This window comes from Artemia sp. Qi Xiang Cuo, chromosome 3, assembly GCF_049724085.1.
Source record: "Artemia sp. Qi Xiang Cuo chromosome 3, ASM4972408v1, whole genome shotgun sequence".
Lineage (NCBI taxonomy): Eukaryota > Metazoa > Arthropoda > Branchiopoda > Anostraca > Artemiidae > Artemia > Artemia sp. Qi Xiang Cuo.
The window spans coordinates 9,688,991-9,714,888 of record NC_142796.1 but is presented as its reverse complement, the minus strand read 5'-3'; the positions used below and the strand labels follow the sequence as shown (position 1 = coordinate 9,714,888).

The following is a 25,898-nucleotide window of genomic DNA, read 5'->3' as shown; positions in this document are numbered from 1 at the left end:
TTTTTAGTTGATTCCAGGAATAGTTTTTCTTTTACTATTAAGGTTTGGCTTGCGATTATACATATAAAAGTCACTGTATAGCTTAGAAACCTGACTTCATTATGGCGCACGGTGCATCAAAATTGTGGTATTCCCAATTTGATTTTGGCACGAATATGAATTAAATTCTTAGTTATTATAGAATTTAGAAATATTGTGGAATTTTTATTTCCGATCATTATAATTTCTATTTTTTTTTTTTTTTCATTCAAAGAAAGTTCTGCTTGCTTATAGGTTTATTTTATGCTCGTTCAGTCTTAAATTTGCTTTTCTTTTATGGAAAGAAATTAATATTGTATATAATTAATTTAGTTAATAAATTTAGCAAAATTACGGTAATTGAATTACCTAGAAATTTTTAGATAAAAGAATCTTCAGAGATCGATCTGAGAAATGACGGCTCCTTCATTGGCCTGGATATCATTTGTATTGAATCGGATTAACGACGCTTTTTGACTACTGAGGTCCTTGCGCTGGCCCTCCAGTGTCTTGCCACAGCTGGGTCCCGTAGGATATTATTTGGTTTCGCAAGTATTGGAGAAAAAAAGGTCAGTCACCAAAAAGCAGTTTTCACGCGAGAGAAAGGTTTCCTAATCGGGTACTCGACCATTGTAGGAAGAAACTTTGATTTCACCTATAAAGCTGACAAGGAACCTTCCGATGGTCTTGATGAGAGACTCGAATGCGTGAAACTGCCCGTTACGACCAAGTCGATGCCTTACTATTCCTGTTTCTTAATTGAAGACGGCACGATTACCCACCGGTAGAACTAAACTCAAAACGTATCCGATTTTTTTTTTTGACGTAATCAAGAGAGACAAAAAAAACGAAGAACAGCCTGAAATTTTTTTTTGTGAATACTGACAGCACTTTAACTCTCCGCCATCACAATAAGGATGAGGGACAGGAGAGATATTTACTGCACCTTTGCATTAGTGCGGCCTAAACAGGCCCAGTGCCATTAAAAGGAAACTTTTAATTATTGCCATTGACCTTTTTATGTTAACTGTAAGACAATTTTTGGAAGAACACGGGCAATCATGTTATTATCTTTACTTCAAAACTAGGAAAAAAAAATTTTCAGAGTTTCTGCTGCTTTTAACTTGAATGGCTTTTAAAATTTTGTCTGACACTGGGCAAAATCTATCGTTATATGCAACTAATATGGAAAATAGTAACTAACTTAAAATAGTACCAAACCTCAAAATTTCTGCTTGAATGGACCCTCTATGATTTCTTAGAAAAAGCTGTTAAAACTAATCACCTCTAGGAGAAACGATCCAAACCTTCCTTCTCAAATGTGACATAAAAAATCCAACTTCTTTATGTAAAAAACTGAAATCTTCGTAGTAGGGTTCTCAAACAATCTTGGATTTGACGATATAATTTTTCACCAAAATTACCCCATTTTAGTGATATATTCCATCCTTGCATCATCTTTTCCAAATTTTTTTCACACTTCCTAGTACTACCAACGCGATATAACACTTTAAACTTAAAAAATACTCCGTATTTGAAATCATAGTCAAACGAAATTCCTTTAAATATGTCTATTCATTTCGAAATTTCGCCAAAAAAAAAAAACACTTTAGGATTTGTAATATATATATATATATATATATATATATATATATATATATATATATATATATATATATATATATATATATATACATTATGCAGTTATACGGTTTTAGGCAGCAGCGAGCGCCGGATACCAATAATTGAAATAAGCGGATACTTAATGAAAATAAGCTAAAAATATTCGGCAGGAAACAGCTTAAGAACTCGTAGCTTTTCTTTGAAGATGAGAATGTTTAATCTAGGATAGATTGTCGATGTATGTATTTTTATGGACAAAAAGTGTTATCAGATCTAACCAATTAATTTTTTTAATGGTTTACATTGCTCGAAGTCGCAACACTGACTAAATCGTGAAACTTCCCTAGAAATTTAATTATTTTTAAACAGCCAAAAGAAAAACCATAGAAAGTGTGGGGTTTTGAAGTATTAATAAACCTATTATGGGTCCAAGAGGGGGAAACATTTCTTTTGCGATACCCTTTTTACATTTACTGGACCTGTATTAACCAATCGCTGGAACTAGAAATTAGAGTATTACCAGTATGTTACTAGATAATAGTAATAGATTAGTTTTGCTAGCATTGCAAGAATTAGTAGATTATTAGTATTATAAGTGTACTAGATTATAAATGTTACTAGGTTATTAGTATTACTAGGTTACTAGATATACAAGATTACTAGTATAGTGCCTTCGTTTGGTGAAAAAAGGGACAATAAAAAAATTCCTTTCACGAAACAATTTTAACTTTATTAATAACGATAACAACGTTAACAACGGACCATCGGTTAGAAAAAAAATAAAAATAAAATAAGGAACTAGAATTCACAGTCATCACTCGGCTCCAATGCATCCATACCCCAAGCTCGCATTTCCTTGAGGGCAGCGTTGACTTTTTCACACCACAGAGAGCGTTCTTCTTTTGAATCGGCGCTTAGTTTGTGACTGTAAAAAGACAAATAACCTTAAACTGTTTTACTTTTTATTTTTGCTATAACCTTAAACTGTTTGTTTATTTCTTTGTTTTACCAATTCAATAGGTTGGTTTATTTATCCGTTCTATTCCAAATTTAGTACAAATACAGCCAAATATTTGCTGTTTAGTTTTTACAGTTTGGCATTTCTTAATTATACTATACAGTTTCCACTTTCTCCTTTTCTCCTTATGTTACTAATAATAATAATTTATTTCTACCCAGTTTGTAAACATAATTTTTTTTGGGGGGGGGGGGGGGTAGGGGAGTAAAAAACGGCAAAAAGAAAATGCGCAACCAGAAATACAAAATAAGAATTAAGGAGCAGCAAAAATGAATTTACATAACATTCAAACAAAACTCCAACTAGGAAATTAGAAAGCAAAAAACGCTACTGCTGAGTACCTATTTAAACACAATATCCATTTAAATACTATTCAAACACAGGTAGAATTCAGAGGAAAATCAACGATAGATTTTCGACGCTTTGGGAATCTTAACAAGAGTTCGTCTATTTTCAGGGTAATATCAAAACCCTGGATTTTTTAGTGATATAAGTATCGTTTTCCACAATCGCTAATGCCACCTTTTCAAAGACGCAGGAAGAATATTCTCACTTCCCAATACTTTGCAAAGGACAAAGTCAGGTACAATCTGAGCAATGATACCAGGTAAAATATGAAAAGGTAATTAATCATGGAGTGGCAACCAAGAATAGAGTAACAAAGAATAAAAATAAAAATAAATGAAGGTCGAGAATGGAATTTATAAGATTGGAGAAAATAACATTTGTTTATTATAAACCTGGTAAAAACTATTAGACCATATTTATCAGGGTAAAGATCCCATCCTCAAGTTCAACAATTCCGGCGTCTACAGAATCCCTTACTCCTGCAGGATGTTGTACCGTAGTTGATTTCCAGATAGAAAGTATGTTTCTGAGAAGGACACTCCCCCACAACCCTCGGGGCAAGGGTTTTAAGTTATGTCCTGAAGGTATATAAGAACGATGTTGGCACAATGTACTACTTATTATTTTTTTTCCTTTAGAGTTGGGCACTTCATATGGAAGAGGTCGTCATAGAAACTTCAAAAGGGACTCATTCAATAGGAAATTGAGAGTTCTAGTGCCCTTTTTAATAGTCGAGTGTGATTGGAGGACAACTAACCCCCCCCCCCCCCAATGTCCACCATTCCCCCAAACACATCAAATCAAAATTTTGAGATAGCCATTTTGTTCAGCGTAGTTGATTTCCAGATAGAAAATATGTTTTGAGAAGGACACTCCCCCACAACTCTCAGGGCAAGGGTTTTAAGTTATGCCCTGAAGGCATATAAAGTTTTTACAGAACGCGCTGTCGTAGAAACTTCAAAACAGGCTCATTCAATTTGAAATTCAAAGGGCTAGTGCCCTTTTTAATTGTCGAAAGTGACTGGAGGGCAAATAGCCCCCCACGCCCACCATTCCCCCAAACACATCCAATCAATATTTTGAGATAGCCATTTTGTTCAGCGTAGTTGATTTCCAGATAGAAAATATGTTTTTGAGGAGGACACTGCCCCACAACCCTCAGGGTTGTGAAAAGGGTATATGTTGTTAACAATTGCTGAAAATTTTTCTCCAGCATACAAATAGCAGGCCAAACTATAAAGTCTTAAAAAACGAAAAGATTTAAAGTATTATTTTTTTTCCTGAAAAGACTATAAAACGAACAGAAATAAATGAAAAAAACTTTTTCCACAAAATAAGTTTTTCAAAGAAAAGTAAAGAACTCCATTCAACAAAAAATGAGCAAAAATAAAAACAAATAATCTACCAAGCGTGAAACTACCACAAATCAGCGTCGATAAATAAATGAAACCCAAAACGAACATATATTACAATAAATAACCGAGTCAAACTCAAAACGACCAAATTAACAGTTGGGCGCAAAACCCCTATGCCTTCCAAAGGCCAGAACAAAATTTGCACTTTACTGAAAAAATACAAATGAATGTGCATTGTCAGTTTAATATACATATACTGATATTTAGTAATCAAAATGTTAATATTATTTGATTTATTAAAGTTATAAAAGTAAAAACATTTATATCGTGAAAAAAATCGTGAAAAAATCGAAAATCGTAAGCAATCAAAAATCGTAAAAAAACAACAACACTATTACACTTAACGCTGTCAACATTTCAGAAAAGAGTCATTAAAACCTCCCAAGTAAGTTTATACTAAAATAAGAAAAAAAGCATTATCGAAAAGTGTTTGAACTATAATAAAACATCCAATTGTATATCAGCCTTTTTTTTAGATATTGTAGACACATTGAAAGTTTTCTCGCACTCAATTCAAGATTATAAATATTCATTTTTTTTACAACAAAAAAAAAATTAAAAAACCGAAAAATTATTTTTTCGGTATTTTAGCCCAAAATGAACTAGGTAGGAATTAAAAAGGTAAAAATTGAATTACCTAGTAAGTGTTCTGCTCTTTTGAATAGTCATTACCAAAGAGTTTGAATCCCCGGACTGAGTTGGCCGAGACAGCACGAGCATAAATGTGTTCGGCCGGGCACACAGCTCACGTGGTACGGCACTGGCTTCAGGGGTAATGCAATCCCTTAAATCAATAATAATCACTGGTTCCTAAAAATATAAAAAACTAGCAACTAAAATGAAGTAGGATATACAATATAATCCTTAGAAATCATCGACACCAAACATGATCCTCAGAAGACTGTGTTACACGAATGACGACTTTTATACCAGTTAGTTCAAATACAAAAATGGTTACACAGATCAAAATTAAAAAAAAATAGTGTGCAAAAAGGAGACAGGAAGGTGGGATGTGGTAGAAGCTCAAGATACCCTTCCATAATTTCCTTGTTTTTACGATTTTGTTCGAATAGTTCTCACGAAATTAATTAATTCTTTCATTTTTTGACAAGCCCCCCCCCCCCAAAAAAGTACATTTCTGGCAGATGTGTTCCTGCGCAAGAGCATTAATGAAAACTGTGAGGCTATCAATATAACAAATCACAGTTCGGAATAAAAATTTTGAAAAGAAAGAGTCGGCGGCCCATTAAGACCCCCAGGGTCACTAAAACTTGTACAAGACGGGCTATAATAATCATTCGGCAGGTAAACTGTATGTTCAATTCTTGGCAGACACATAACTCAAATAACAAAGACAACTTCCATTCTTGTCACTGACACTTTAAAAAAAGGGCTAACATCTACCAAATAAGCAAAGATAATTCACATTAAAAGGTGTCACTATTTCTGTTTTATTTTTACAAATATGTCACATTGAATATCAAGAAAGAACGTCTCAATAGTTGTCTAGAATATTCGAAATTATGTAGAAGGTGAACATTTACTCGTCGCAAATTACCAACTATCCACAAGATGTTCTTGAACTTCTTGACACGAATCTGCCAGATTTAGCAAACTTCCTATTTATTTTATTCATTTATTTCCCAGGAGGACTTTTAGGGCTTTCCCCCTCGGTTTTTAGCTGGGAGGACACAAAAGAAACTAAATTCAACTTTTTGCGCTGCTCCCTCCGATTAAAGTCACACTTCCAGGAAATCTTTACGTACAGCCTCTTGCCGTTCAATTCGTATATGGTCTGCTTATTGTTTGGTCCTGCTTCAGCTGATAGTAGGTCTAGCGGTGATCAACTACATTTTTGTCCTCCTGCAACATTTTTGTCCTCCTCCACAAGTTTGGTCCTGCTTCAGCTAATAGTAGGTCTAGCGGGGATCAACCACACTTTCTCCTCCTCCACAAGTTTGATACATCCTCTTGCCGTTCAATTCGTATATGGTCTGCTTATTGTTTGGTCCTGCTTCAGCTAATAGTAGGTCTAGCGGTGATCAACTACATTTTTGTCCTCCTGCAACATTTTTGTCCTCCTCCACAAGTTTGGTTCTCCTTCAGCTAATAGTAGGCCTAGCGGGGATCAACCACATTTTTGCAAAGTTCCTTATTTCATATACAGTTACTTAAGCGAATACTTTCGCTTATATTGAGAAAATTCATCAGGAAAACATTAGTACATCTTTCTTAGATTTTCATAGCACCCCCATTTTTGAGCCATACTTAACGATTGTCGTGTTGCAACTTCTAGTATGGCTAATCTTAGTTCGAAGACTGATGCTCTTATTCTTTCGAACCTGTTTTGAATGTGAAAAACAGTCTGAGCCTAGGCTACTCTACTCTTTACCTGTTTATTGCACCCATCCATCTTACTAAGAGTTTTCACTAGATAATGCCCCATCCAAAATGAGATTTTACCAACGCCGAGCTTTAGCTAGCAATATTCTAAGCCAATCGAAATTTTTAAGTAGAATTTTTCAGCCAAAATTTATGAAAACCTAATTGACACAAAATAGCGTCAACTAAAACTCGGCGTTAGTAAGTCTAAACGTGAATGGACCTCAAGCCAAGCCATCTGCCTGGTCGATCTTATTTTCTAAATCCAACATCTTCATTATGAAGAAAAAAGCTCAAATGTCCAGAATTGAGTGAAAGAAAAAACATGAAAAAGGCTGAAAACCACAAAATAAGTACAACTAAAATAAAGCAATTTAACTGTATAAAAGGTTTTAAATGTGCATAAAATGAAAAAAAAAAAAAAATAAATAAACGACGCTACTGAACTGCAGCTAGGGGCTCAGTTAACCCATAAGCTGAAACTATGATTGTATCACAAGTCCAAAAGGGCATACAAAGCAGAAACTTTACATATTTTTCTTTGCAAAAAGGCGGCGCATTGCGAACACGTTCAGTTCTCCCCATAGTCTTTGTCAATTAACCATTAGCATTCGCCCCTCCCCCCCCCCTATGTTTTTTTGCCCTTTCCCTCAATTTCGGAAAATACCTTTTTTTTGTATTTTCACAGAAAAATACCATTTTCTATGAATTTTATTGGAAAAAAATTGATTTTTTTTCCGAACAAAGATTTTTTTTTTGCACCAGACTTAGATTAGAAGAGGGATCTCCAGACTCATTAGAAGGTAGTGCCGGAGGTGTGACGGGAAGGCATGCACTTTGTTCATCTCTAGTAAATTTCTCAATGAAAAAAGTGCAAATAAAGGTTTTATGGGGGGAACCAAATAATAAAGAAAAAAAAAATCATTTTGATTACAACTTAAAGATGCTTAGTAAGACATATCCATGAAGACATTAAAAAATGCACTTGTTCTATAACCGAATAGAATTTAAGGTCGTTTATTCAATTACTAACGAGGAAAAATTCTCGCAATCCGCACCTCTTATTCTAATCAATAATTTGGGAAGTCGAATCACCAGCTTGGTATTTTTAAGCTTTGACTAGGGGAGTCAATTTTTTAATTTAAATTTTTAGGTTTATAATTAGCAAGGTTGCTTACTTGATTAAATTTTCGTCTCTTTTTTTCCTGGCTGTGTTAAACTTTTATGTCAATGTTTTCACAAAAGAATACAAATAAATTAGTAGTTGATGAGCATTCAACTATCAGATTTTTCTTTGTATGAAAGAGAAAAGCACAAGCCTGCAAGTACTTCTAAAAAGGGTGTCGCAAGTAAACGAAGAAGTAGACGAATTGAGACTGACTTGATTCTTAGATTCTTAGGACAAAATTCATATAAACGGATATCAAACAGACATTTGCTTAATCCCTGGCTAAAAACCAAACCAACGACTAGACTCGTTCCTTATGAGACGCGTTCCCTCCCTTGCTTAACGACTAGACTTAACGCCATTATTTTCGTATATAGCACCAATCCCTTAAACGTCTGGCACCAAATATTCAGTCATAGAAAAAAAAACCTCTGCTGAGAAGTTGTTGGCAAGGGTGGTCCTGGAGTTGTCCAGGACTCAATTTGATCATCCAATTATACAGATTCATTCTCCATTGGTAATGGGAGGAGAGAAGGATGTGTAGAAGGAACCAGTCCACGTAGGTTCTTCCATCAAACAGATTGAAAATACCTGCGGGATTCCAGTTAAAAAAAGGAGCAAAATGTCCACCCTTTCGCTAAATAGTCAAAGAAATCGGGTAGAGGAAGGGCTTGGACGGGCCACATCCCATCTTTATACCTCTACTAATACATGCTGGAAATCCTTATGTGATTCTGCACCAAATAAGATGCAGCTTCAATGGTCACGTGTACAGTTATTTCTGTAAAAACCACAGAGGTTAGATCCTTACCACATTCTCACAAGAAACAAAAATTAATGTCACAGAAAAAAAAAAAAATACACAATACAATATGCTTAGATATCTGTATATAAATAAGCTCGAGCTTTAGAGTCCTTCTTTGAGTCAGCCGGGACGCAGAATCATTTCCATTGTTAGCCTGAAGGAGGAAGGGGAGTATTTCGGTGGAACTCGGGGTCAATAAATTTTAGTCCTAAGTTTAGAGCAAAGTATAATCATCTACTGAACAAGTAATGTCAAAACTCTCCAAAAGTGACCCCGCGTACCTCAGCGCCTCTCGAGGGAAAATGTTGTACTACTTAATCGCTCCGAGCCAATAAATTAAATTTAATACAGCTTTTACGGAACAAGTATAATCACCTACGGAACTTGTGATTTAGTTGCCAGGTTCGCATAGGTATGGAATCGTCTCCGGAGACGCGGACGAAGGGTCACTTTTTTGTGTGGAAAGGATAGGTTTTGTCAGTACTTGTTCAGCATGTGTTTATACTTTGGTTTAGAGTGAGTTGTAGACATGTTGTCTGTAATACAATCAAATTCAATTGAGCTGCCGCTGTTATATATGTAGACTGGCGAGGTCCCAAATGAATTTAAATAGCTGCTATTTTAATATTGTCCAACTTAAAGGATTGATGCCATAGACGAAAGGCGTATTTAAGGCAAGGTTGGAAATACAAAAATATTACTTTTAAATTAGCAACATATTTTACACTTGGATAGATTAATGTTCAAGCTTTAGTTCTTCGTCGACTAAGCCAGGATGCAAAAATTGTGGATAATTGTTGCTAAGAGTCGAGTTCCATCCGCTGCCTCTTTGACAAAAAACTCAAGGAAATCGTTACAGAAGAAAATTTATCTTTATCGAAAAAACGTACCCTATGCTTCGATTTTAAATAACAGAAAAATACTTTAAGGCATAAAAGTTAGATTTTCATCATTTATTACAAAAAACTTATTTAACATATCACAAACAGTTTTATTTGAACTATATTCTAACCTTAAAAAGCGATGAAGTTTTTTTTTTACTAATCATAAAATAGCTGACAAAAAAACCTGATTTTGTTACTTCTCATCATTCATAGTGCTGAAAATAAATTTGGCACAAGTTTCACAAAAAGCGATAGATAAAGTAAAACATCAATGAAAAGCATACTTGCAACAAAAAGAAAGAGAAGAAAAAAGCAAACAAATATACTGTTAATTTGTTTTCCTCTTCTTACATGGTATGGGAAATAAAAATTACAGAATCAAAGAGGAAACGATTTTTGCCAGAAATAATTTGAATCAATTCGATTTTAAATACTATCCTACGAGCTTAAATCAGCTAAGCTATGGTACTCGATAAGACCTTGGACCAAGTATGTTCAATGTCATTTTGTTTAAAAAACAGAAGAAACTTTCGTAGTCACTTCAGACACATGCATGGGGGGGGGGGGGGCTGACATCTCCAGATTTTTACGACTGCTCCCGTCATTTCCATATTTTCATATTAAATTCTCCTGATTTTTGACCCCACCGCTCCCGTAAATGAAATTGCTGCTGAGCTGGAGGACAGATAGAAATACGTTGACAACTTGTCCTTAAAGGAAATCGTATCTAAGGATTCGAAGAGCAATGCTGCTAGTTTCTTAACCAAGTTACCTCAGAGGCGGCTGATCTAAATATGGTCATGAATAAAGAAAAATAATTGGTCACGGCACTTTCGTGTCTTCCGAATACTCAACTGTCTTTCGAATCTACTATTGCTTCCAAGCTAATAAGCCTTACAATAACTTTACTAGATGTGGTGATTTCTTCTCACCTCTCATGGAGGGAGAATACGAATACAATTGTAAAAAAAGCTAACGGCACAATCAAAATGTAAGAAAAACTGAAAAATCTCGAGTACATAAGGACCAGCTGAAACTAATATTTTACACTTTCATCCCCCCCTTAGTTGAATATGCTTGTCCAGTTTGGCATTTTTTCTTTACCAAGGATAAAATTGGTAAAATAGACAAAGTTCTGAAGATATCACTGTAAATCATTTAAGGTCGTTCTCCTCTACCTTACCCTATCTACCTTAAAGAATTTGTGATTAAATCCCTTTCTTCCGGCGGAGAAAAATTATGCCAAATATTTGGTTCCTCCCTCCTTCAACATCCCATCTACCGATCATTCCTTCCCCCACCTTTTGTCCCTATAAGATCTCGTCCCCCCAGGGAAGTCAAGCTTTGTGAAATATTACAATGATCTCTAGTGTTTTTATTGTTTAGTTTATTTTATCCTGACAAAGTTTTATCAGACAATTTTATTCTCAATCTCAAGTGTTTTTATCCTTTAGTTTATTTATCCTGACAAAGTTTTATCAGACAACTTTATTTTGATAATTATGACTAAGAGACATCATATTTGGGCTTTGCCCACGAGAGCTATGTCTTGTTTTTGAATTAAATGAATTTGAATTTGAAATAAATCAATACTAATATGCCGGGCAGTATGACTATATTACCAAAAGGTTTATTTGTCAGTAATTTCTGAAAGTGAGAAAAGGAGACGTAACACTATTGAGGAAAAACAGATATTGAGAAAAATTTTACTCCAAAAGAACGTACTAAACAGAAGCAACCAACTGATTCATTGGGATCCATTAAAGAGGAGGGGGAGGGGGAGAAGTAGCAGATCTTACTTTAAGAGAACGTAACTTATTTTAAATCACCACAACCAAATTCTCAGACAAGTCGAAGCTAGCAGGTTTATACTATTTTCTGCAGAAATTATTTGTCTTGGCTCTTTTAAAATTTTGTCTCTATATTTCTCAGAACAAAAGAAGTCCAGAGGGGGAGGGGGTAACAGAAATGACATACCTTCCGTTTTTCGTCATCTGGGTCCTTCCAGAAAGCCATTCTCTTTCCGGATAAAACACACCAGCGACGTTGCCATGCCCCAAAACCTTGAACTTCATCGAAAATAGTCAGAAAGCCCCTTTCTTCAACAGTAACTCTCACATGACAATGAATATTGACTTTGAGAAAACCATCCAAGGGGGACTGGGCAGGTACCTACAAATACACTACAGTTAAAGCAAGTTTTACATTTAAGTTAATTGTATTTGGCTGAAGTTTTAACTTAAACATGGCTGAAATATTCCTCTCCACAGCGCCAAACTATGATGGCACTGGGATGGCTCTTTTCCTCCTGCCTTTAGTCTTTTATTTTCTTGATCTTTTCTTTTGACCAAGTATCTTTACATCCTTTAGAGTTTAGAATTTATTTAATCAACAGAAATTTACAACAAAACGCTTCAACATAGACAAAAAAATCCCCAGAATCGCAAGCTAGGCACGGGAACAGCACATGATTTCAAGCCAAAGAACCGAAAAATTGGAATAACTCTGAAAACTGAATTAAAAAAATTTACTAACTACAAAATCTTTGACACTCTTTCTGAAGATACAGGGGTTTGAAGTCACACCGCGCTGACGGAGTATAAGATATATGTAAACTATTGGAAATTTGGGGAAGATCAGAAGATTGAAAAAAATGTACTACTGCACAGGGCAGCAGAAAGGTGGCCATGCAATGGTAGAAAAGTGAAAGAAACACGCGACACAAGATAAGAAAATTTCGAATCAAACAAGGGCTTAAATGAAGAAGAGTTAAGTTTCCTGAATAATAGTCCTTGCTTTATCATAAAATTTCGGAAATGGTTGCCATCCAAAAAACAGGGTAATGTGAAGCATAAGACTGTACTAGGCTGTTGATAAAATTCTAAAGGCCAACCCTGGAAATATGCGGTTCAGATTTCTAAGGATTCAAAAATTCATGGAGGCATTTTATCTTGATCAGGTCAATATGATACTTCAATGAAAGATTTTCATTAAGCAAGATGCCTAGGAATAAAACATAATTATCTTTAGATTTAATCAAGAGCCTTTTAATGCGTGTATTTCATTTAAGTCAGGGCAAGCATTTGAGACTCTTGAGAAAATGAGAAAGTGTGACTTTGCAGCATTTAAAGCGAGGTTCTTTTCAGTTAGTGGTAGATGCTGGTTGGCAAAGGCAACAACAAATCGTAGATTTTGAATCTTTAATCACAATAAGGTCATTAACATAAATTAAAAAGAGTATCAGCCATATAAAAGATCCTTGCGGAACACCAAACTTTGTTTTGGAAGGGGTAAAAAAGAGCAGAACAACCGAGATGGCTCAACCGGATAAATATATATATATATATAGAAAAAGAAAAAAAAAGAATCAGTAGTATCTCTTATACCAATATGGTGCAATTTCCGAAGAAGAACGTTGTGTGTTAATGAGTTGCACATGCATGCTCAGTCGAGTGCTTTGCCCTAAAACTAGACTGAATATCATAGAGAAAAATAATTTCGAATTAAAGAAACCTAAAAGCCGAGACTACATAACCTTTTCAAAAATTTACTAGTCCTAGGCAGTGCAACAGCGCTGCCTAAGTGAAGAACAATGTGGGCACAATGTATTATTTATTATTTTTTTGTTGTTTTTTTTCTTGGTCTTAGGCCAGGGCACTTCGTATCGAAGGAGTTGCCGTATAAACTTCGAAAAGGGCTCATTCGATTGGAAATTGGAGCGGCTAGTGCCCTTTTTAATAGTCGAAAGTGATTGGGAGGCAACTAACAACCCTTCTACGCCCACCATTTCCCCAAACACACGCAATCAAAATTTTGAGACAGCCATTTCGTTCAAAATAGTTGATTTCCAGATATAAATTATATTTTTGAGGAGAGCAATCCCCCACAGCCCTCAGGGCAAGGGTTGTAAGTTATTCCCTGGGGGCATGTAAGGTTTTAAAGAAAGCGTTGTAGTAGAAACTTGAAGAGAGGCGCATTCTGTTGGAAATTCACAGGGCTAGTGCCCTTTTAATGGTCGAAAATGTCTTGAGGATAAGTCTCTCCCTTCTTACGCCTGTTAATTTCTCAAACAGATCAAATCAAAATTTTGAGATAGCCATTTGTTCAACTTAGTTGAAATTTCTGGAAATTAGGTCTTTGGAGATGACAACCCCCCCCCCACAGTCCTCAGGGTCAGGGTTGTAAGTTATACCCTGGGGGCATATAAGGTTTTTTTTTATAAAAAGCGTTGTCGTAGAAACTTCAAAAAGAGCTCATTTGATTGGAAGGCAACTAACACCCCTTCAACGCCCACAATTTATCCAAACACATACAATCAAAATTTTAAGATAGCCAATTTGTTCAAAGTAGTCGAAAGGTTCGGAAATTATATCTTTGAGGATGAAATTCCCCCCACAGCCCTCAGGATGAGGGTTGTAAGTTATGCACTGGGGGCCTATAAGATTTTTATTGAAAGCATTGTCGTAGAAACTTGAAAAAGGGCTCAATCGATTGGAAATTCAAAGGGCTAGTGCCCTTTTTAATAGTCAAAAGTGATTGGAGGGCAACTAACCCCCTTTCAAACCGACCTTTTACCTAAACACATCAAATCAATAAATTTAGATAGCCCTTTTGTTCAACGTAGTTGAAAGTTTTAGAAATTAGGTTTTTTAGGATGATAACCCCCTCAGAGCCCTCAGGGCAAGAGTTGTAAGTTATGCCCTGGGGGCATACAAAGTTTTTTAAAGATAGTGACGCTGTAGCTAAAAGGGATTGGAGAGCAACTAAACGCACCTCTCACGCCCATCATTTCCCCAAACACATTCAATGAAAATTTTGAGATAGCCATTTTGTTTAACGTAGTTGAAAGTTCTGAAAATTAGGTCTTTGAGGATGACAACCTCCTCAGAGCCCTCAGGGCAAGGGTTGTAAGTTATGCCCTGGGGCATATAAGGTGTTTATAGAAAGCGTTGTCGAAGAAATTCAAAAAGGGTTCATTCGGTTGGAAATTGAAATGGCTTGTGCCTTTTTTAATAGTCGAAAGTGATTGGAAGGCTTGACATATTTATAGTGAAGATCGATGTGGGTGCAATGTATTATTATTATTATTTTTTTTTTTTTTGAGACCAGGGCATATTGTATCCAAGGATTTGTCTTAGGAACTTCGAAAATGGTTCACTGTATTGAAAATACAAGGGGCTATTGCCCTTCTTAATAGTCGAAAGTGATTGGAGGGCAACAAATCCCCCGACCCCACCCACCCACCCATTTGGCCATTATGTTTAAAAACTAAATGTTGCCTCAAGATTAAATCAAAATGCACTGTGTTAATGCTAATTCCCAATAAGGCATCTCAGTAGCATTTCAAGAACGACTGAAGGTATTACATTCAAACTGTCAGTGCTACTTCTGCTCTTAGAATTTAACCTAATCAGAATAGCGTAAGTATATCCAAGGTATCAAAGAAAGTAAACTGATTTTTTTGCGAATGGTATAAAGTTTTCTATTTCAGGTCAACTAGAGGAGGTATGAAACTAAATTAAACACTACTATTTGTGTCCAGATTTTTAAAAGGGTGTATGTTGTTAAAAATTGCTGAAAATTTTCCTCCAGCATACAAATAGCAGCCCAAACTATAAAGTCTTAAAAAAAAGAAAAGATATAGAGTATTATTTTCTTTTTCCCTCAAAAGACTATGTAAATATAAACCGAACAGGAATTAAATAAAAAAACTTTTTCCACAGAATAAGTTTTTCAAAGAAAAGTGAAGAACTACATTAAACCAAAAATGAGCAAAAATAAAATCAAATAATCTACCAAGCGTGAAACTACCACAAATCAGCATCGATATATAAACGAAACCCAAAACGAACAGAAATTACACTAAATAACCGAGTCAAACTCAAAACGAGTAGAAATTAACATGAGTAGGGCTCAAAACCCCTATGCCTTGTCAATGCCAGAACATAATTTGCACTTTACTGAAAAAAATAGAGTTTTTTTTAATTAATCATAAGTAAAAGAGATATGGGACGATGATTTACAAGACCATTCCGTGTTCCATCTTTAGAAAGAATAATAACACGAGGAGGCTTTAAAGCACTTGAGAAGACGCCATTTTTAAAAGAAAGACTAACAAGTCTCGTGAAAGCAGAAACGATGACAGAAAGAATTAACTTGACATTCTTAGTAAGAATATGGTCTGGGCCAGAAGATGAAGGACCCTTCAAAGCATTGACAATTCTGGCAATTTAACCTTCAGTGACAGGTACCAAAGCCTTTGACTTAAGACAAAGAGGTCAATGGTTAGAGATAAAATCAGGCAGGGAACAAGAGGAACTTACAGAAGAGAGAGTAGTTTTCCCAATGCTAGCAAAATAAGAACATACGTGAACATATAGCTCACACACTACGATTTCGCCGCCAATCAAATCATGTGAAAGAACAGAAGGAGGAGGAGGAGACGATGGTTGGAGAAAGAGGAGGAGGATGACAGATTTGACTACTTATTAGGTCTTCCAAGATTATTTTTGCCCATCGTACCTTTAAGGAGTTGAGAAGTGATCCAAAGATTTAATGGAGCGGTTCTTTTTGACGCTTGCTTTGACTGGGACACCTAACACATCTCCGAGATAACTTCTTTAAAAGTCATAAAGCGGTTTAGACAGAGAATCTAAATCAGACTCCCGAAGTCAAACGGCTTGTGCAGCAACTTCTCGAAGCCCTGTTGCCAAAACCCTCCAATCGATCCAAGATCATTTTGACGTGGCAACCATGTCGATCTTTTAGAAACACAAGCATTCCCATCCATTAAGAGTTAACAAGGCTCGTTTCTGAAAGAGCACAGCCTTTAAGTGCAACTCGCCAAAAAAACCGCCCGGTAGAACCACCTTGAGCAGGGTAAACCCGGCAAATAATACCTAAAAAAAAAACAAGCTTTTCCCGACGATCCATCGTCACCTGCACTGACCTCCCAGCAAAGGTCTGGGAGGTCATGGATCTTTTATCTCTATAAATCTTTCGCTTGAAGCATTATAGCGAAAGTTCAACAAATACATTAAAGCTGAAAATAAAATGAGGAAATTACCAGGCCTAGCGGCATATCACCATTTTTGATGGAGCTGCGCGGATTATAAAAAAAAATAATTACATTAAACGATTTTTAATATTTACTCACATTTTCAAGCGACCATTCTTTTCTTTTCAGCGAGTTTCCATTAACCGCCACATAGCCAACTAAACCGAAGCTGGTTTCATTTCTCATTGATGCTCTCTTCGACTCCGTCTTCTGTAATTTCTTAGGAGCCAACCACAGAGAGCTCTTTTCCTAAATAAATAAATGAAAGTTAAAGCCAAATAAAAACATGGTTTATGGAAAATGACGTAGCCTATTAATACATAAAACCGTGCAGTTTACTGTTGAAAAAAAGAAGATATCAAACATGGCATTTGCTTGCTTACAACAGGACTAGGCGTTTCGCCGCCTCATCTGGCACCTGAAATTCAAATGTTACGTGATTTGCTTTTACAAATTATTTTCATTTGAAGAGATGTATGCATTGTATGGGAGTAAGGGGATACAGAAGAAGGGAGAAAGGAGAAAGGAGACAAGAAGCAAGATTTTTAGTTTTACTCGTATCTAGATGATTCGAGGTGGTTTTGAAGTAAATAAATATGTAGAAAGATACTGCAAGCTTTTTCTTATTGCCGGTCAAACTTGATTTCATTTTTGAACTCTTTTACTTCAGTTGGCCTGTGTAGATCAAAGAAGTGAAACGTATGCAAATAAAATCTCGCAGCCAATATTCCACCCCCTCCTAGTGGTCAGTTGACCTAAAATTTTGCAAAGGCATTCAAATTCAACGACAATAAATTATAGTAGATCCAAGAACCTCAGCTAGGAAGATACTAGCGACGACTGTGACGAAACATTTTTCAACACCGTTGGCTCAAAGACTACCAGGCACAATCTTATACATACTCAAAGACAAAAGATCCGTCCTACTCTTTAATCGATTTCTTTATCCACCTGCACGTATGAATTGGGCTAATATCGATTTATCGCCGCGAATGTACTTTTAAACAAAAATGAATGTCTTATAAAAAAGAGACTACAATGGGACTTGAACCTTTGAACCCAGGACAGACAGTCGAATGCTGCACCATCCGAGCCCGCCACTCTTGAGAGTTAGTTTTACACCTTTTGTGTATTAATATATGAAAACAAACAGGTTTGTCATAAGAGGGTTTTATTTACCATTACCGACATTGTCAATTATACGTAGTAGATTTTATAAAACCAAAAACATAGAGAGAGAAAATCTCAAGATAAAGAAACAATCGGGACTACGGCCAGTAGAAGATATAATCTAAAACAATCTATAAAACCTATAATTAAATAAATTTGAAAGAAATAAATGAAAAAAAAGAATATCTATATATACGATTAATACTACTGTGCTGGAGCACCACAAAAGTTAGTTAAAGTTGCTTCAATGAGAATCCTGAATCTTTCAGCAGGTTCTATAGGTTTTTCAGATGGTTTCGATCTCAACTTACATCAACATTTCCTGTGAAAATAAAGACATGAACTAGTATTCAGAGAAAAAATTTCAGTGGAAATTTCTAAGGAATAATGAAGCAGAACATTCAAATGTATAATATGGAAAAGCTTTCACTTCTTATAGTCTTCCATAACACCGTATTCAGTGAGCAACACTTTCAAGCTAGATAACTTCAGAAACAGAAGATTATTTAAACTTATGGGACATATCATGGCTTCTAATAAATTAAAAATTAATAGCAGCAAAACCAGCACAGCAGGATATTGCAGAACTGGAAAAAAACACAAAAATACGAAAATTAAAATTCTACCTGGAGAGGCAGCATAACGATCATTAATCAACTTAAACAACCCTATATAAAACAACAGCAAAGTTAGAATAAAAAAAAGAAAAATAAAAATTGTGGCATTTATGACTTCTCTCTCTAGACCTGGCTTATTTAAACTCAGTTTAGTCCTAATGTCCAAAGTCAGCCTAAAAAAAACAAAAAAAAAAACGGAACAACATCGACAACATACTGGCAAAACTAGGAGCCCCTAAATTGCACTCGTGGTTCTCCCCTAGACTAGCGACCTGGAATCTCTAGTTTTGTGAGTTTTTCCTATCCTTTGGTTTAGCCTAGACAGCAATCAACTGCTGCCAATAGGCGTGAAAGGGTTGTAATAAGTTTATGACAATTTATATTGAGAAACTAAAAGATACAAATTGCTGCTTCGCAATTTCTGCAACGTATATCTACAAAAGTAGCGCAAATCAACAGACTTGCGATATTTCTCATATTTGAAAAATTCTGAAATACTAGCACTTTACTGAAAACACAAAATCCAGGCAAAAAATAGAATTTTCTCTTAGGAGCAAGAAAGTCCGTAAGTAGCCTGCAGAAAATAAAAGATAAATTTTTTTAAACTCTCAATAGTACTTCACCAGCTACGACATCGATAACTTTTAGATACCATTTAAATTCCCAAAAATCTTTAGCAAGCTCAGTTATGTTACTAGTTTTTCAGAACTGGTGTATAAAATGCAAAACAATAATTTTTGTTCGTTCTAAGTTTCATCTTCACTTTTTACTTCCGTCTGCAAAACTCGTTTTTTTTACATTAATTTTTATTCGTTTTTAGTTTTTTTTTTATATATATACATAATAAACATTACAAAGGGTCATTGTCAAACTTGGACAATGACACTAAAAAAGTTAGCATGAGTTTTGGCTCAATACGGCATTAAATATAGATTTTACATCCCATTTTTTCTTCAACTTTTCCCAAAGAACTATGCAGTTTTGTCACATAAAGAGTCTAAAGGGTATATTATCATCGGTATTTTTTTGAAGTTGCACATAAAAATCCAATTATTATGAAACATTGTTCTGTATGAAATATACCAAGATTTTAAAAAAACCGAAAGATATTAAAGAAATGTCCGGTTCATAGGGAATATGATCTGCAAAAATTAGCGATATTGTTGTTGCAATTTTTCTGTCTCAATACAGCAAGTAATTTTGAAATTCTCTTAAGAAAGTATACTTTTGTTATTTTTTTCTTTCTTTGACTACAACATTTTGTGAAAATTGAATTTTAAATTGTATCATTATGAAAAATCAATTGTTAAATATTCAGGGGGGAGGATTTAGTGCCCTCCTCCTGTATCCAAACGAAAGGCTTACGTGGGACATCAAAACCCATCATCAATTCTTACACGCCTTGACCGAATGCAAGAAACAAAACCCTAATTGCAAAAATTTCACAAGGTTACACACTTCAGTGTCTCAACGAAGAAGAAAGAAAGAAGAAGAAAAGAAGAAGAAGACGAAAAAAATTGACACGTTAGGGTTTCAGGCTTTATTTGGAAATTCCCGGTAAAGAAGAAGAAGAAAAGAAGAAAGAAAAAAGAAGAAAACAAGAAGAAAAGAAGAAGAAAGAAAGAAGAAGAAAATACGAAAAAGAAGAAAAAATTGACACGTTAGGGTTTCAGGCTCTATTTGGAAGTTCCGGTAAAGAAGAAGAAGAAGAAAAGAAGAGGAAAGAAAGAAGAAGAAAAAAAAGACACATTAGGCCTTCAGGCTCTATTTGAAAATTCCCAGTAAAGAAGAAGAAAAACAAAAGAAGAACAAAGAAACAACACCAAAAGAAGAAAAAATTGACACGTTAGGGTTTCAGTTTCTATTTGGAAATTCTCGGTAATGTATCTTCGCAAATCACTTTTAAGATAAGCCTATGAGCATCTATCATCATTCCTGAATAAGCATTGAAACTGAGTCAAATATTTTTTCACTAAGCTCTTTCGAAACGCGTTTTTTCATTTTCACTTACCAAGAAGACTGGCAGGGGGAGTGTTCAAGAGTGAGATTTGAAGCATCTTATTAAGGATTTTTAGCCACGAAAATTTCAATGCTACACTGTTCATGCTTCCAAGCTTATCCACTCCAGAAATGACACAAAAAGTTCCATTTTCGGTACCACTGCCACTCTACTAAAAACGTAGATATTAGCATTAGCTTTAAAATGAGCTGTTAAACAGCTCTCCACGATGTTTCAGTGCCCTGTTCGAGAAAAAAACAATAACAAGTTTTAAAAAAGGATAGGTATATACCTTTTTCCTATGATACTTCACATCATGGGAAAAATTTCCTTATTACTTTGCAAAGCATAAACTTCCAATGCCACGTTGAACTCTGGTGTAAGTTGGGTGAACTGGATTAAATTGGGAAAAGCAAGACATCCGTTTTCTTTTACCCCTTCGTCAGTTGTTGAAATCATCTGAGTGGCAATGGCCTGACCGCGACAACGTAGAACAACTATAAAATGGTGAACGTACTGATCTGAAATTAAAATAAAAACACATTACACAAATAGTAATTCATAACCAATTAATAAAGCCTGGACGGGATTAAAAAGGAAAAACAAAGAAATATATAGGCAGAAACATGTAGAACTTAGCAAAAGTAGCCAAAAAAAACATCAGACAAGAATCACGAAATCAATAAGAATTCCAAATAGAGATAGGTCCTTTTATTAGACAGTGAAATGAAAATATAAAACAAAGACTCTAAATATTTCGATGACACAGTCGGTCATCATCATCAGTAGAGTTACTAACTTCACTAACTGTTCTTGAATTTTTTAATACTGCGTGGAGTAAAGGTGGTACAAGTTTCTTCGAATTGCAGTTTAAAGCAGGTTACCGGTCCATTGACTTAGAAAGTTCACTAACTGTTCTTGAATCTTGTAATACTGCGTTGAATATTCTTCTAATTAAAAATGAAATATTGCTAAATTTACAGGTGCTGAATTTATCATTTTATTCTTCTAATAGCAAATGAAATGTTGCTGATTCTAAAGTCGGTCTGTCATCCCAATATATACGACGTTACTATTATTTTCCATGACCACACTGCCTTTTCTATGACGAAATCAATAAAAATTCCAAATAGGGATAGGTCCTTTTATTAGACAGTGAAATGAAAATATTAGTCAATGGACCGGTAACCTGCTTTGACTTACAATTTCGAAGAAACCTGTACCACCTTTACTCAACGCAGTATTAAAAAATTCAAGAACAGTTAGTGAACTTTTTAAGTCAATGGACCAGTAACTTGCTTTGACCCGGAAGTGATTATTTTGTTTAGTATAAAAGCAGTTTGTTTTAATTTTGATAAGTTAGTAACTCTACTGATGATGATGACCGACTGTGTCATCGAAATATTTAGAGTCTTTGTTTTATATTTTCATTTCACTGTCTAATAAAAGGACCTATCCCTATTTGGAAATCTTATTGATTTCGTCATAGAAAAGGCAGTGTGGTAATGGAAAATAATAGTAACAGACAAGAATCACAGAAAATAAAACAAAATTTGCAACGAAATGAACGAAAAATCTTGAAAATAAAATAGATAACAAAACAAAAATATCAAGAGAGAAAATAAATGATTACAATAAAAGAATTTTTGTATGAGAAACAAACGCTGTCTGAGAAAAGCAAAGGCCCAGTTAAAGGGGAATATTTAAGCGAGGTAAATTGGACTCTTTGTTTATTAAAGGTTAAAACCTCATCTGGTAGCCTTTGAGCAAGAGACACTGCAAGTAAAAACGTGGATAAAAACCCAAAAGTGAATATTTCACAATTCTTTCTCGTTTTCATAAAACACGGACTGAACCAATCTATGTTCCACTAACACCATTAAAAAAATTAAACAATAAAGTGTGTGCGATAGAGGTAATTTACTAAGAAACATCTGAGGGTTGTTATAAATGTATTACCTTTTTAATTAAAGGTTATTAGCTTTTATCATGAGGAAATATTTTTCAAGTTAGGTAGGATATGTCTACAGAATATTTCCTAGACTCAAATCTGAATCTCGAGTTTTACTGAGGATCAAAAAAATTGTTTTTTTTTAAGTTGGGATTAGACTCACAAAATTTGGCTCGGCTATATATGTATATACTATGTATATGAATGTGAATTTGTGTAAATTTGAAGTAACATGGAAACTTACTACCTCTCAAGATACAAAAAAAACAACAACAACAAAAAACTGAAAACCCAGGACGGAGAAAGGCTATTTAAAAGTTCAAAATTTTCTCGAAAAAAAAGAGAATTCGACTTTAAATGAAGTTGTGACTTGAACCTTTTTACTCTGCAAATGGCTTATTTACTACTCGGGTGCAATTTAAGAGCTCTACACTTCAAATCACTGGATTTCAATGACGTCCAACAAGGGATGTCATGAAGGTTCCAACTAATAGTATCTTCACAAAACAAACATATATCCTTCCTATTGGAAAATTCTATTCAAACAAAAAGAAAGCTGTGTAAGACAAGAAGCTAAGCTTTGATATTTCCCTGAATTTTAAAGCGAAAAGACTGTTTGAAAAAGATACAATCACTAAGGAAATGACAGTTATTTCCTAGCACCATCAATATAAAACCTCAACTAAACTATTGCTTTTCGAAGGGAAACATGGCAAACAAATAATTACATCGTTATCATTAATTACTTGGAAGATATCTAACTAGATATTTTGAAGATATCTTTGGAACAAGAGAGATATAGTAGTAAATGTCTAGTTGTACCATTTTTACAGGGGGGGGGGGAATATGATTGATGCTCTTCTGTGGGAAGAAGAAGGGGAATACTGAATTCTTGTCGCTATAGCTTCTTCCAGAAAACACAGTCAGATCTTAATCAAAGTTGGAGACCAGGGCATAATTTAAAACCCTAGCCCTGAGGACTGTGGGGGAGTGTCATCCCCAAAAACATAATGTTTATATCGAAATGAACTACGCTGAACAAAATGGCTATCCCAAAATTTTTATTGGGTGTGTTCCGGTAAGCGGTGGGCCTGGAAGGGGTGTTAGTCACCTTCCAATCACTTTCGACTATTAAAAAGGGCACAGGCCACTCTAATTTCCAATTGAATGAGCCCTTTTCGAAGTCTCTATGACAACTTCTTCGATACGAAGTGCCCTGTTCTAATGGAAAAAATAATAAATAATACATTGTGCCAACATCGTTCTTATAAGCCCCCAGGGCATAACTTAAAACCCTTGCCCAGAGGGTTGCGGGGATGTGTCCTCCTCAAAAACATATTTTCTATCTGGAAATCAACTGCGCTGAACAAAATGGCTATGTAAAAATTTTGATTGGATGTGTTTGGGGGAATGATGGGGAGGGGGGGGGCTAGTTGCCCTCCAATCACTTCCGACTATTAAAAAGGGCACTAGCCAGTCCAATTTCCAATCGAATGAGCCCTTTTCGAAGTTTCTACGACAACTCCTTCGATACGAAGTGCAAAAAAAAGTGAAATACGAAGTGAAAAAAAAATTAAAAAAAATAATACATTGTGCCAACATCTTTCTTTACTTAGGCAGCGCGATTGCGCTGCCTATGATTAGCTCTGACAATAGAAATAATTGTCGGTTTGGAAATAAAATATTCTGTGTTCTCCAAGATAAACATCTATTACGGCCCTTTTTAATGTTATTAGTTTTGTCAATATTTTACAAAAATACTGTTTTTATAACTAAAACTATTGGTTTCTATAAAAGCGGCGTCATCTCTACCAAGCTGTCCTCAGCGCTCAACAAATACACACAAAACGAAAAAAAAAATAGGGAGAGGGGGAGAAAAATAAAGAGTCAAATATAAAATAAGAAATAAAAAACCTAAGCTTTTTACGTAAACTGTAACAAGACAGAAAAAAGACCGAGACAAAGCAAAGCCAAAAAAAAAGTCCATTAGAAAATCAGATTGGGCGAGAATCCCGTTCCCAGCGATAAACACAGCCTATCTGCTGACTCGATTTGTATTAATACGGTGAATTGAATGGTTTAAAAGGAAAATATGTGATATATTAATGAACCCAAGCTATAATAATTTAATACAAAGAGAATCAACTAACATTGCTTCTCTTTTTAAACCAGGATTAATTCACCGTACTAACACATCAAGTCAGTAGACAAAGCTGCATTACGCACTATGGACATAATTTTGATTAGGTTAATAATGCCCGCTAGGGGCAGAATCCGAATGTTAATAACGGCCGTTGTAAACAACCATCGTCTGACGGTCGTTAGATAACAGCACATTTTTCTAAAAAACCATAGCTTAAGACGATTGTCCCAGACAATTTCTTCGAAAGTAAGTTATCGGAAAAGAAAAATAGAACAGATGATGATCTGTTCTCATCTGTTTTTCTCTTTGCGGCGATCGATCTCAGCAAAGCCCTTGTTATTGTTGTTAATTAATGTTATATTAATCGGTCATCGTTTTTTTCTTTGCGGCGACCGATCTCAGCAAAGCCCTTGCTATTGTTGTTATTTTTCCTGAGGTACTCTTTTCCCTTTACTTGTTTTTTACTTTTCTTTCACTTGTCTTATTATTTTTTTCTCAGTTCGTATTTTTCTTTCTTTTAATTTTCTTTTGGTATACAGTCTTTCTTTAACTTTTCTTTTTTTTTATTCCTAAGATGTTTACATTTCCGATTTGTAAAATAAAAACTGATGAATATAGACGTAGCCTAAATAATTTCCAAGTATAAAAGGAAAAACATACCAAATCCATCACTTAGATGCTGGATAAATGCCTCTTTTAATCCAAGGCAGATAGAACTCATAATTAAATTTTTCAACTATGCTGAACAAAAAAAAAAAAGAAATATAAGGGTTTCAAGCTTTTTTTGCAATTTATGAAATTGAGCTTCGGAATCAAAATCCAAACCTCAGTCTTTCGAATCAAATCTGAACGATTTTTTTTTTTACTAAGCGAGGTTTTTAGTTTCTACTTACTAAGAGGACTGGATGGCAAGTGTACAAGAAGGGTGGTTGTAAATCTTCAGTTAAGGGTTTTTGACCATTGAGATTTTAATGGTGCCTTTCTTATGCTCCCAGAACTTCGCACTCTAGCCCTGGCGACAAAAAGTGGAATTTACGGCAGATGGCACTGGCACTTTTCATTGGCGTTTATAAATGCACGTAGGTATATGCAGTAGCTTTCAACTTAGTCATTAAACATCTCTCTATGATGTTACGGTAGTTTACTAGCTCTGATGAGAAAAAATGCACATCACTGCCATGCATAAAAGCATTCTCCTTGTTTTTAAGATGAGGGCTCAAAGCCACGGGCTATTGCCAATGCTGCAACTTTCATTTCCATCCGCCACCATTTTTTAAGGGTTCCAAGCTCTTTTTCAAAA

At 35.1% G+C, this 25,898-nt stretch overlaps 1 protein-coding gene across 1 annotated transcript; it reads right to left on the bottom strand.

Moving 5' to 3' along the window:
- Window positions 1-2,349: 2,349 nt before the first annotated feature.
- LOC148953741 (anillin-like) lies at window positions 2,350-25,329 on the bottom strand. Its single transcript, XM_089086798.1, has 6 exons — window positions 25,259-25,329; window positions 20,797-21,025; window positions 16,818-16,967; window positions 11,639-11,833; window positions 5,060-5,232; window positions 2,350-2,566 (listed from the first exon to the last, which is right to left on the bottom strand). The coding sequence occupies exons 3-6, from the start codon at window positions 16,902-16,904 to the stop codon at window positions 2,440-2,442; spliced, it is 582 nt and encodes a 193-aa protein (XP_088942924.1). The 5' UTR covers window positions 16,905-16,967; window positions 20,797-21,025; window positions 25,259-25,329; the 3' UTR covers window positions 2,350-2,439.
- Between the last annotated feature and the right edge of the window lie 569 nt (window positions 25,330-25,898).

Excerpts from the sequence above, each read along its gene's own strand:
- LOC148953741 (XM_089086798.1), bottom strand. The coding sequence starts at position 16,904 with ATGAGAAATGAAACCAGCTTCGGTTTAGTTGGCTATGTGGCGGTTAAT. Across the intron at positions 11,834-16,817 it reads AAGAATGGTCGCTTGAAAAT|GTACCTGCCCAGTCCCCCTT; the intron begins GTGAGTAAATAT and ends GTGTATTTGTAG. Across the intron at positions 2,567-5,059 it reads AAGAGCAGAACACTTACTAG|TCACAAACTAAGCGCCGATT; the intron begins GTAATTCAATTT and ends GTCTTTTTACAG.